At 37.6% G+C, this 14122-nt stretch overlaps 1 protein-coding gene across 1 annotated transcript in view; it reads right to left on the minus strand.

The window, feature by feature from the left end:
- Positions 1-9209, minus strand: part of TTC29 (tetratricopeptide repeat domain 29) — a 117704-nt gene extending 108495 nt beyond the window's left edge. The window contains exons 1-3 of the mRNA XM_032110314.1: positions 9135-9209; positions 6289-6385; positions 3863-3946 (exon numbers count right to left, since the gene is read on the minus strand). Coding sequence (XP_031966205.1) covers positions 3863-3946; positions 6289-6385; positions 9135-9144 — 191 coding nt within the window. The 5' untranslated portion in view covers positions 9145-9209. The remainder of the gene's footprint in view (positions 1-3862; positions 3947-6288; positions 6386-9134) is intronic.
- Between the last annotated feature and the right edge of the window lie 4913 nt (positions 9210-14122).

A 14122-nucleotide genomic window follows, 5' to 3' on the forward strand; every position in this document is an offset into this window, starting at 1 on the left:
CTCAGGAATTAGTTTCTAAGACTTCTACTTCATCCTTTTTACAGCTTTCAAAAACCTACAGTTCTGCAGTGTGGGATTGAGTGGTAAATGTATGTGCCTACATCTGAGCTCGTCACCGTACAATCTCTCTTTAAGCAATGGAGAGAAATAGGTGTTTCCAAAGTATAATCCACTTTATTCTAAAGCACTTGTCTGGATCCTAAAAGATGGGGCTCAACTAATCACACAACTGGGCTTATTAACCTGGATCAGTTAAACCTGGGTGAAAGCCCCTTTGCTCTTTTTGCAGGGAGTTTACAAAAGCTATACTTCACTATATTCATCAGTCATCACTGCTAGAGCAGAAATTTTATGTTCCATTTTGCAGTCTACAATCTGCAAAGTAGTTTAATGATTCATCTTCCCAGTATTGGCAGAGATGGCCAACAACTGCTCTGGAGAACACAGCCCACCTGAGAATTAAAGCCTTTACCTTTTTCTGTTCCAGCTAATCTTAATGTGGGCCAGCCATTGGAGAATTCTAAGCAGAACAGCCCACTGTATCTCCAAAACATCCGACAGAATGCGTGTCAGAGAATCTTGTCTCCTGCCTGAAAATAGTCATCTCAGAGCCTGTCTTTACTGACACAGATTTATCAAGCAAGCTTTCCACAGCACACTGATCCACTGCTCACGAGACAGGAAACACAAATACAAATTTTCTGCATACCTAGGTAAGCCTTTACCATCTCTGTATAATAATTTGGATTTCATTTGCCCACCACAGTCTTGAGGACAGTAGAACTCCACCACTCAACTCAAATGTATTTAAAATACATGTAGTAACATCACTAATGTAATTTTTTTTTTTGGTCACAGCTAAGCAAAGCTGTTCCTCTCATCAAATACATTTCAAAGGCTCTTTCTAGTCTTCAACTCTTTTTTGATGACATGGTCCTCTTTGGACAATTTTCATTTGTATGAAGAAGAGAGAACTGTTACTTGATCTTTCTGGCCCTGACAAAAAGATCAGGAAACAAGAATGACAATTTCAAATTCTGGCCCATTTTAGGCTCTAAACTCATTTGAAGACTCAATCCTGGAATCAATCTCTTGAAAAATGCTTTACTTCACAGTTCATCATGAACTTCTTGACTCTTAGTTCAGTCAAAAGAACTATTTTTAATTTTTACTGCAATCTGATTTTGAGCTGTTAATGACTTGGTGAGTCAGGACTAAGAACAGAAAGTTGCAGGGAAAGCACACTGAAGGCCACTGGAGTCAGCCAACCTCGTCATACAAAAGCCTATTTCTGTGGCAAGAAAGCACTCATGTTCTGCATTAATGAAAGTTTTACTTTTTTTCCATTTCCAGATCCTTGCACCACATTCACTTCTTATTTCAAATTAAAGTCTTTGAGAAGGAAGCAAAACAAAATCAATGAAAAAACAAAGCAATATCCTGTTTTAATATCATTAAAGTACTATCTCTCTTAAGCACTATTTTTTCTCCCTCTTCTGTCATATCAACCTGGGACAAAAAATTATTACAAAAAAAAAAGAATGAAAAACATCTCCTCATTTTTCCACAGGAAAAAAAAAGAGATGATATCATGAACACACTTAATGGAATTCTTCTCTTTTCCTGTAGTTTGGAACACAATACAACATTATACAATACAAGAATAACTGCAATCTTTTTCCTTCAATAGCACATCTCAATTTTAAGGAATATTGTGAAGGATAGAATTTTAGGGAAAAGTTTGAAAGAATGTTGCTTTTTTCCATAAATGTAATACTACCTATACATTCCTTTATTTAGAAGATAATAAACTTGTTGTTTGCCTAACACACACTTTTAAAAAAGCGTGTTTAATATTAAGCAGGAGTGTGGCTAGAGGAATTTGTATTGATGAAATAATCACTGGCATATTAAGTTAACCTCCAAATTAAACAAAAGTGCAGATATTTATGCATCAGAGGAAGGAAATTCAGTCCCTTTACAAAGAAGTGTAATAATTTACTTCTGAAATGGAAATAATATTGAAAAACTGCACAGCATATTATAAGCCATCTCTCCTATTTTTAAAATAATAACACCCGTTGTCTGCTGACACAGACCAAAAATTACACTGATTTCACTAAGATCATTTGCAGACATGGCATTGCCTTACTTTATAAATTGGTTTTAAATTACATTTGATGCATTTAGTTTTTCCTGACTAGATTAGCATAGTACTAATATAACTGTGTAGTTAGTTTGTTACCTTTTGTTTGCTCTCAAATGATTTTGTCAAGGTTATGGAAGAGCATTAGTAAATTATATCTAGAGAGAGAAACTTCATAACTGCTGATCTATTATCAAAAGCTAAAATTCCAAGAAGAATTAAATGCACAGAACATGAATGTAACCTTTTAAAATAGGTACTTTAAAAATCTCCATAGAAATAATCATACATATGATATTTCAGTTTAATCTTCTAAGAGACTTTGGTAACTTTGGAAAAACAGCCTCTTACAAAACGGTAAGGGAACTCCACTTTGTCTAGGTATTGCAGAACAGATGATAAAATTCCTGCTTCATTGTGATGTCCTTGCTGGTTTCCTTTTCCACAGTGTCCAGACTCAGGGTTTGGATATAAAAACATCATTTAGGAGGGTTTTTTGCATTTTTTTTTTTTTGTTTGTGGTTTTGTTTGGTTTTTTAAATAGCAGTGAAAAGTTGACCTGATCAAATCAGAGCTGGAAAACGCACTTTGAAGCCCCAAGGCCTTCCTAAAATAGTGGTGATTTCCTGTGTAATCACCTCAGAGAGAACACTTGTGTCCCTGGCATGGTGTGTGGAAGTTCACTGGGGCTGATGACTGAAACAGCTCCCCGGGAAGGCAACCCAGCTTGTGACAATTGTTGGAGTGTAATGAGTAGAGCAGCCACAGCTGGCACCCAACCAGGGTGACAGTAAGGGAAGGTACTTAGTTCTGTGCTTGCTCCCCAAGGTCTGATACTTCTAGTAATTGTCTAGATTTCAACGAGGAAATTTTTAGGGAAGGTTTGTAGGCACATTCTTAGGCTAGGAAGGAGAAAAGAAGCCTGTTTTGCAAGAAACTAGCTGGTGGAATTGCTGTCTGACTGATAGAATGTTTTTATGCTGCAAGGGTGATGTTGCAATATTCATTGTTAAGGTGCCTAGAGCCCTTGTATATGCATCCTTTTATTATTTAAATATTGAAATAAATAAATCAGCTCACTTAAGCAACCAGCAATTCAGTTTGTTCGAATTCTTTCATTAATTTTGATGGTGCTGAACCTCAGATCTGTTGAAAGACTCTAGAAGAATAAGTCAGTCATAGTCTCTTGTAACTTCTAAATGTAAATACCTCAGCTGTAAGAAATCAAAAGTTATCTAGATTTCTTTCATTCACTGGGTTTTTAAATAACTAATGGGGTATTAAATGCTTCACCACAGAAGTTAGCACTTGGGCTTGGCTAAATAGTAATTCAAAATTACAAGAATGTGTATGTCGGTACACTAAGCTCCCACCCCAAAGGAGATATTTCACAAAGGCTCAGAAAAAAAAAGAGAAAGGAAAAAAAAAGGCAGCACAATATAATAATTACTGACACAATCTTAACAATAATGTTACAAATCTGATCTAATTGGTAAATATACAAATTAGTAAAAGCAAGGAGATAAATGCTTTGATATATTTAACATCAGGAGAAATGAACCATCATTATTTAATATCAACTTCAATTTTTAAATGCCAAGTTCCACTAAAAAGGGTAGGGCCTAGGGAACTTTAAATTTAAATGACTATGATGACTAGAAACAAAGGAAACAATAAACTTATGGATGTTAAAATGCCTCGAAAAAGCCAACTTACGCAGCAGCTTCTTGTTTTGACACCCCTTTGATATTCTTTGCCAAATAATCATCTGTGGCATCTTTGTCTTTGATCAAATGAATCCTAAATTTAAATGAAAAAAATTAAAAGAAACACTGTAAGGTGCTAACATAGACTTCTGCAGCATGTATAATATATTATCATTGCCAAGTAGAGCTAAATACTGAAATATTGACAAAGTAATGTATCAGACATTCTATAAGCACATACAAATATCTTTTTAATTTTTTGGTCTAGCTATTTCAAATTTTTTTTTCAATTTTTTTTTTTCAAATTTTTTCAGTAGCTATTTCAAATCTTTATTTATAAAAGAAAACAGGTGGTATTAGCTTTCAGGGATCTGGTTATCTGATATTTCTGTCTAAACTAGAAGAAACTGTGTATCAGCTAAATCAATAATAATTGATTAAGCTATCCATATCTAAACTGTTTCCTAAACCAGACCATTACATTTTTGTATTATCAGTATGGACCAGAGTGGTCCAATTTATTTCATATTTAGCTTCTTCAAAATTAAAAACAAAGTCAAATCAACAAAAGAATTCCCAAATCCAGCTCAAATGCAGCACAGTGCAAAAGGTGGTCCACAAATTTCAGGATGCATGGATCTAAGTTTAAAATTTGAACTGTGCATCATTTCACCTTTCACTTCAGCCATCATATCTTTGCATCTCCACTCTGATACACACGAGATGCCTGGAAAGGGTAATATGCACTTACTGACCATAAAGTGTATGTAAATAGAATCTGGTATCCTGGCTGTAGAGGATGTTATCTTTATAAAAGTAATGTGAATTTATTTTTACTCTTCGGAGAAAGAGCATAAAAATTGTCTGGTTAATCACTCAAAGATAAAAGAAATTCAGCATTAGTGTTCCACATAAATCTATTACTTTGCTCTTCCTCTGTCTGTATTACACTGCTGTCTTTCATTACAGTGATGAGAGTAAACTCTTTTCATAATGTTAGCTAATATAAGCGTCATGCTCCTTATTGCTCTGAGAATACCAAAGACACTTCATGAAGTTCATTTAAATGAAAACAAAATAGCTAAGCAAAGCAGAGATATTTTGACATATCTGTATTTAAAATAATGTAACAGTGAAAACTTCCCTCACAAATAGTGCCTTTAAATTTGTTCCAGAATTTGCTGCTGCTGAGTGGCACCAGGCTTGTGCTTCCAGGCTGCACTTAAGCCATAGGAGTTGCTGCTGATCTGGCTAAATGTACACCTTATGGATATTGCCATAAAAATTCCCTTATAATCAACACCAAAATGTATTCAATATCAAAATTTTCACATCAAAATAATTACAATTTAGGAAGATATTTGGAAGAATGGAGAGAAAGTCAAAAACCCCAGACTGAAACAGTGAACTACAACAGGCAAATTCCTATCAGCTTGCTGCAATTTAATCCTCACTGCAGTTAGAAACCACCTCAAAATGAAACAAAGGAAAGACTGATGCATTTCCATTATCCTTACAAAGGTATTTTAATAAATAAAAAAAAAAAAATTTGAAAAATCAGGGGGAAAGCCCTTAGAATCATATACAATTTAAAATGCCACCTGCCTTATAGGCAAAGTATACATTTCTGACTTCTGATTGGTAACCCCCTCAAACATAAAGAAAACTACAGTCAAGGGGAAAAATCATAAGCAAAAACTTGCAAACTAATTACTCTTTACAAAAGTTCTGTAATAACCAGTTTTGGACTGATGCAACTACAAACATTGTCATCCATCATAAAGCATTTAGCTTACTAAGAATAACAAATACTCCTCTCATCCTGGCTGTTATTATCAATGTTGTTAATGTAGCCATAATACAGAAAAGACAGGCAGGTGATACTTAGGAAAAAATACACTAGGAAATGCCATCAGCTCAACAAAATCATTATGGCTTCCTATATGCAATGAGAATTAAAAACATAAAAATTAATTCATTAATTAATCAATGTGGCGAAAAGAGACTGTGACTTGGAATAGACATTGTTTTTTTATACAGAATTGAGGTGAGGATGGCACTTGCTAAAAGACCCGGTTTCTTTTCCTCCAGAAGTTGTCACTTGCTTTTTCTAAGCTGTTTTATCCTTATTTCTCCAGTGTTTCCATAATGACTCACTGTTCTTCATAAAGTGTATAAAAAGAGTCCACTTCTGTAAGTTGGCTCCTATTTAATTTTAAATCACACAGTTATTAAAGAGAAATCCATTTTAATCCAATGGACACCTTCTTTTTTTCTGCCTTTTAATTGTAGAACTTTCCTAAGAGAGAATTTCCTTGCCTCTGATTTTTGTAGTTTTAAATATTGCAAAAGAGCAAATATTATTTGTCACCTCGGCACAGCTGACTGAAGTTGTTCACAGCAAAAATGATGCTTTGAAAGAGAAGAGGTACCTACCTTGCAAAGTCTAACGGGGGGCAAAGAGCCTGCTCTATGAACTTGGGATGTTCCCCTGGGCTTTGGAGGACCGCTTGAGGCAACACATTCAATTTAACTAAAACAAACAAACAAAACCAACATTACTTGAAACAACCCCTTCACAGCAATGCAGGTTTTTTTCCTTCTTGTGCTGCTTCCCAGCCCACTCTCTGTTATTTCCAGTGCATTAAGACCCAACTCCAGTTCCACAAAAATCACAGCCCTACTTCAGTAGGACATAACACAAAGGAATGGTCATTATCTAACTTTCCATGGTTTTCTCTCTTTCGCTGAGGTGCTTTTGATTTCCATAGGGACAGCTGATTCAGGAACCATACCTGCATGGGATTCCCTGTGCTTCCTTGAGCTATCTAGGTTCAAGTATTGATAACAAATTAATACACAACGTGGACAAATGATGGGATATACAGTATGAAAAGCACTGTTTTAATGTTCAAAATCCTACATAATTAAAATAGAAACAATCGTTTGAAGGAAAAAATGTAAATAATGCTATACTTACAACACAGGATTTTACTTAAAACAAAAGCCAAAAGCCCCACAGTTATGTAAAATCGTCTAGCTTGTCATTTTGAAATACATAAATGCTAATAGGACTTTTTTGTCACATAGAGCTACTGTGTTTTTTCCCCAAGTATTCAGTCTACACTTCCTACCATTAAAGTTTCAGCTGCCAGTTCCTTCATTTTGCATGTCTGTGATCTGAGGACGTTAGCAGCAGGAGCACCCTTACTTTTAAATTTGGTTTAATGTAGGTATTGCATGCCCTGCTGGTAGGCCTGAAGGCATAAACTTTTAATAGGGATGGAAAAACAGAATATAATAAGAGGGGGGAAAGAATTTAACTATTTGCTACATTTAGTGAAAGGAAATTTAGTTTTTGGGAAATAAGTATTTGATATTAATCAATTTGTTACTGAATGATTAGCATCAGACTAACAGATATTTTATATTTTAGCCTTTCTGGGATCAAAAGCCACTTCATTGATGCAGTATTTTGCTGTGGTTATAGTGAAGTAATTTTTAAAATTGTGTTACTTAGAACTGAATAATAAGGAGAATTATAGTTTGAAAAGATGACAGGATAGGATATTTCTCCTAAGTCATTCTTTTGGGGACTCGTACTAATGATAACATTTTTTACAGAAAGAAAAAAGGTATTATTTATAAATAAACTGATCTGCAATTAGAGGCAGCAACATTTAACAGAAGTGTGTCCTGGAAAATAAAAAAATATGGGTAATTCATCACTACAAAAGATTGCACTTCTCACAGAGAATGACAGGTTTGTATATAAAAACTTTATCAAAAGGAAAACTCCTTTTCAGGAAGATGCTATTCAGTGGGAAATAGTAATTGAACTTTGGAACAACAATATTGAAGCCCAGAGAAGACTTGCAAAGCTTTTGTTTTTAGGTATTAAGTGGGAAAATGAAAACAGCCATGCCTTATTGGCAACTGATGAATTTGGCAAGGCAGCAGGGCTGACTGCAGCTATGGAGCAGAAAAAGGAGGGGAAGCACCTGAAAAGAGACCCCCACAGAGCCTCTGCAGCCATGGAAAGCTATTGATGGGGAGCTGTAATTTGGGGACTGTCTCATGGCACCTGGCTGGAGCACACAATAGCTCCTTGCTGGCTCACACGCCCCACGTTGCCAATACACAAAAGTCTATGGGAAAAGAGGCTGTCATGCACACAGGTCTCACATGAGGCACATACACAGACATTTTTCTTAGTACGTTCCTGCCTCACAGGTACTAAAATACTGTCCTGGCTCCTATTTCAAACTCCAAGCTTGGGAGAGAAAAAACCTCCTAAACTGCTCCTTAATAATGCCAACCGAACTTTTACTTTAGACTTGGGAGGTTGCTTTCAGAGTGAAATGGAGGGTGTATTTCCCTCATTTCCAAGGTAACTGTCATTCTTACAGGTAAATTACAACCACAGACACATGACAGAAGGCACCAGCAACACATCCTTCTGAAACCCATGCTATTTCAGTCATGTAAATTTCGTTGCTGGTCATTTAAAGACCACTTTACATTTTGCTCCTTTATTATAAAGCCCAAGCCACGTCTCATTTACTTAATCAAACATCCACAAAATTCAGTGAAAGATGAGGGGGTGCAGTTTGTTCCTCAAGAAGTGCTCGACTTAATCCCATGATGGAGGGAATCTTCCCATGGACTGGAATCGCTCCAAGGTGCACTGAAGCCGAAGGTAAAACACCAGCTGATTGCAATGGTGCCTTTCCCGGCACCTTTTGGGAAACCTGTTGGCTGCCTCTTAGCTCTTCCCACACGTTTTTCCGAGGTATTAACTGGAGGCTGAGGATTTCCCAAGGAGGGAAGGAGGTGAGGAAGCAGGAATGGCCTCGACACATGGATGTGTTTGTGGGCATATCTGCTGCAACCCGGCACCTCGTAAACTAAAAGGACACCAGAATGTGACAGGACAGACTTACTGGCACGCTGCTTTATTACACTGAAAGTAAGAGAGTAAATTGATTAAAAAAATAAAAATGAGCAATAATTTTTTGAAATCAACAGCCAGCATGAGAGATGCTATTTGTTCCAAGTAACCTGGACGAGGCCGCGGCCCCAGCCCGACCCGTATCGTGAATGCCCTCCGTCCCTGCGGCTCCGGGAATACAGCCGCCCTCCGCTGCTGCCTGGCGGTCACCAGCCACCGCCCAGGGACACTTCACCTTTTGTCTTCACCTGTCCTGCTACATACCCTGACCCTTGGCTCCGGTACCAATAAAATGTAACCCCCATCAGCCGGAGTTCCCCGGGGAACAGACCTGGGCTCATGGCGCGGCCGCTGCAGGAGCTCTCCGCCGGCCCGGCCCCTCACGGGACGCCGCGGCCTCGCCATGGCGACGGGGGCGGGCGGCGCTGCGGCCGGGCGGCGCTGAGGGCCGCGCTCCCGGGAGCCGTCAGGCAGCATCCCAGCCCTTCCCGGCGGGCTTGCGGAGCCGCTGACGCGGGGTTAGACCCTGGGAAACACGGGGGCTGGGAGAAATGGGCACAAGGTGTTGGTGTGCTTTCCAGGAGCTCAGGTGAGCTCTGAACGAGCTGCCTCAAACGGGAGCATCCCTCAAAGCTGAGCAGCGAGTTTCTGAAGCTGGCAACCAAAGAGCCAGGATCGTATGGATACCTAAGGAAGTGTGGGCGATCTCTCTGATGATAAATAGACACCTGCACTGAGCAGGTTTTCTTCTTTCACAGAATAATAGGATGGTTAGGGTTGGAGGGCACCACAGTGGGTCATCTGGTCCAACCTCCCTGCTTAAGCAGGGTCGTCCCAGAGCACCTGGCACTGGACTGTGCCCAGATGGTCCATGAATATCTCAGTGAGGGAGGCCACAATCTCTCTGGCCAATCTGTTACAGTGTGTGGTCACTGCATAGTAAAGAAGTTATTCCTTGTGTTCAGGTGAAACTTCCTGTGCATCACTTTCTGCCCATTCCTCTTGTCTTATTGCTCAGCACCACTGAGAAGAGCCTGGATCCATCCTCTTGGCATCCCTCCTGCAGATACTGACAGACCTTCATGAGGTCCCTTCTCATTCATCTCCTCTCAAGACTGAACAGGCCCAGCTCCCTCAGCCTTTACGTGTAAGACAGATGCGCCAGTCCCTTAATCATCTTTGTTACCCTTCATCCTTCCAGGATTTCTTTTCCTCTCTGACATCCTTCAGGACTTCTGAGTAAGGGGAAAGAGCACGTAGAAAAAATATTAGACTGAATCTCTGAGTAAGTGACATAACATGAAGGCATTTGGTTTGTTGAAAATGTCCTCGCTTTCTGTTGATGAGAACCTGCTGCTTAATTTACTGTCACAAAGGAGCTGTTCTAAGGGGCTGGCCTGTTAGGGTGTCTGAGGGCTGGTCAGAAATAGAAATATTGAGAAGGAATCAACAAGTTTTTGCTAAGCACAAATGAAAACTATAAGAGAAACCCAACTGGGATGTTAGAGAATATAAAGAACAGAGATTTTTCAGTGACTTCTGTTTTTGTGTTGGAAACTTGACACCAGCAGGAGATCATTTTTTTAGCACAGATTTGACCTAGTTTTTATTGCTACAACTGTTTGGAAAACTGGAATGTCAGAATCAATTGCTATAATCTGTTTTGGAAGGATCAAGTGGACAGAAAGCACTTCAAAAATGGCATTACCCGTTTCTGAGTTGATAGCAATCGGAAACAAAGGATCGTGAATGTTTATGGGTCAATGTTCTAGTGGATAAGTCAGAAGCTGACAGGGTACTTAGCTGATATCAAATCACACTAGAGAACAGCCTGACCTATGCCTTACCCACCTACAACACATAGGGAAAGCACTGCTGTACTGAGTGAATTTCAATCTGAGTGACATACGCTGAAGGTCTCATGCTGCCAGTGTTAAAATGTACTTGGAATTTCAAAATATTTAAAACGTCAATTTCCTAACTCAAAAAATGTTGCATACAACACAGAGGAATTCTATATTAGACGTCATCTTGTCAGATGAAAAGGAATTGATCACAGAACTAAAAATTAGCCATAGCTTAGGTATAACTGATAATTATTTGATCACATTTGTTATGTGCAAACAGAATTAAGTCCAAGCCAATAATACATATACTTAATCCTTTGAAAGGGCTAATTTTATAAAGGTGAGCACTATTACATGGTAAGTCTGTTGGGAGAAGAAATTTAATCTGAAGTGGGAGAATAGTAATTGGAAGTGGTTTAAGGATGGTAGTGCAGTTACCCACTCAGCCATAATGCCACAACTGAGGAATATGTTTGCTGAAAATCCAGGGTGGTTTATAAGGCAAACATCTGCAAAACTGAAGAAAGAATGTGGTGTCATTCATGTACACTGAAAGGCAGGGGTTTTAGAAAATTACTGTGGCAAGTAAAAGGTTATGAGGGAAATATACATGTGGTCAACAGAGTTAAAATGAGGAAATTGGAAGGCTTTTGCAAGTATAGAATACAGAAAATGATCTGAATAGTAAGAAGACCCTATTAAGACATGAGGATGAGCGCTTTAACCTTAATCAGTGACAAACTCCAAATATTAAAGATATACATATTTATTCTGTGCATTTGGGAAGATGGCAGCTGATGTAACTATGTTGTTAGTATTGAAGAGTTGTTTTCTATTCAAATGATGAGGGAGAATGGTTCAGTTACTGAAAGAAAACTGCCATTAAAGCTTTTGGAATGAACATATCAATCAATGTTTATTCAAAAGTTCTTGGAACACTAAGACTTTTTTCAGGAGGATGAAGCTAGTATTGTTCTAATACCTTAAAAGAATAAATGGGATAATAATAGTTTACCCATGTGACATTGATCAGCCAAAATACAGGATAGACAATATTTTTAACTCAGTTAGCAAATAATTTAAAAGAAGAAAGATATTTCCAATTACTGTGGGCTTCTGCTAAAAAATCTATATATCCTGGCAGAAAAATAAAGCCTGGCAAGCAGACTTTGCTTTCTTAATGATGCTGCAGGTTTCACTTATTGATGTAATTTAATTAGACTTCAGTAAAGCATTTGACTTAACATTTGGCTTTTTGAATTAAACACTTCAATGACACAATTATTTGTATCCTGTACATAAACTTACAAAGAAAACTTGTAAAAACAAAAAAGATAAACCAGCAGATTTAAAATTACTCTTAATATTCTGGAATGATATCTGAAGTACTTCACAAGCAGACATTTACACCATGGCTACATCTCCTGTGTTAAACATATATAATTCATTTGACTTGGAAGCAAAGTAAGAATTTTTTTTTTTTTTTTTATGGAGATGTGTTCAAAGGATCTTGCATGCCAAACAATATGTAAGTTAGAGAGAGCACTCTTTAGCAGAGAATCAAAGGCAGTCTACATCTCCATAGTAATATGAAGAGGCAGTAGCCTTTCTGTGGTTAAGGATGAAACCAGCTCCTATTACAATGCTGTGTTTTAGCACCAATTTAATTTGCCTAGAAATGTTTGGCCTGCAAGTCCTGAAGGGAAAGGATGTCTGTCCATGGAAAAAAAATTCAGTTGCTAGCACTTTTTTGTTCCTATCATTAGAGTAGGTTTTCTCCCAATTCTGTAAGCAATGATAATGTCCAAGGAAGGATAATATTTCATAGCAGATACTCTTTGCAAAAACTGTGTGAAGAACTAATTTTCTTGAAAAAAAATTGATTTCAGACATTGGCATATTCAAAAATGTAACCTAGAGATGCAAAAAGTACAATGTATTGATCATTATGAGTAGCTGGTACCCTTAGGAAATATGTTTGTGCACCTTTAATGGTTACACGGAAAAGGAATTGCTGTGCTTAAATGTGGCAATGCCTGAAACTTACCAGAACATATCAGGATACTCCTGAATATTGAATACTTGAGTACTGCTCATTAAAAAAATAAGTGTTTTCATTCCTGCCTAACTGTCCATCTTTGGTCCCTGGTAGTTTTGATTTTCCTATTACTTATCAACCTGTCCACTACACAAAGACCCCAAATCTGAAGTGTCCCCAGTCCTTCACTTTAGAAGGGGGAAAAGAGGAAGAGACTTGGTGCAAATTAAAGTATCATGGAGAAGAGTATGAAGGGAAAAAAGGAGGAAAGGCCAGATTGTTAAAAATACAAAACCAGGGAACTGGAGGGGGGCAACACTGAGCATGCTACCAAGTAACAACCAGTGTACAAACGTTTTCTTGGCATTTGCCTGAGAGCACCTAATAAACTAAGTCAAGAATGTTGGAATTGCAAGTAATAACTGCTTTCCAAAACTCATGCTCTTAAGTCTTTATATCATGCCATTGTAGGCCCTATATTCTATATGCATTACAGACAAAAGTGCCCCAGCATGCACTTTTTATGTCATGACAAACCGAAATTTATCCCATCAATATCTCCTCCTGGTTCTGTTTACTTATTTCAGGTACTTTTATAGGTCTGCATCAGATGGATTTTCACCTACTGAAACATTTGTAACATTGCCAACTTACTTGTTTGGCCTTCTTTTGAAAGCTGTCTAGAAAGATTTATATAAAAAGTTAATCAAACTACATCACTGACTCAACTCATCAGTACAACTTTTTCATCACCATAACAATATCTCTGTGACATCTAGCTTATCATCATGAATTATGGGGGAAAGGATAAACAACCCATTAAGAAATTAAAGGCCCACAAAGGTGCAGTTTGATAAAGGATAAAAAAACCCACGGGGTATGTATAATAAAATCTCTCTCCCCTGAAGAGTGGTTGTTATCTTTCTTTCATGAGCGTCAAAGACCTGGAGCTTCTCAGTGCCTCAGGCAAGTGAGTTTGAAGGTCTCCTTCATAACTGAATGGGAAATTGTAATCAGAATTAGCTTATGACTGTTTATCCTTATAGAGCATTTTAAAAAATGTTTTGTGTGTAGAACTGATATTAGTAACTAATAGAAAAAACCACTGTAATCACATTTAGAAAACTTGACTGTATTTTCAGTATTCAGTGTGTGGTTATCTGTTTATTCTGGTGTATGTTGGGACAAGCTCTTTCATGGAGAGCTGAGCTAAATAGTTCTAATCCATTAATTTGTACAGTATTCATTCTGTAATAAATGGAAGCCTGGGTAAAAGAACAGTGATGTACAGATAAAGATGTCTTTACAACCCCAAGAGAAATAAGTTATTCTTAAATAAGTTTTCATTTCCTGAGACAAAATATGCAGCCAATATTCTTACTGTACTGCAATTAATTATGCCTTTCTTTATCCTAATGGAAGGCAGCAGTATTT

The sequence above is a fragment of the Corvus moneduloides genome, chromosome 5, assembly GCF_009650955.1.
Source record: "Corvus moneduloides isolate bCorMon1 chromosome 5, bCorMon1.pri, whole genome shotgun sequence".
NCBI lineage: Eukaryota > Metazoa > Chordata > Aves > Passeriformes > Corvidae > Corvus > Corvus moneduloides.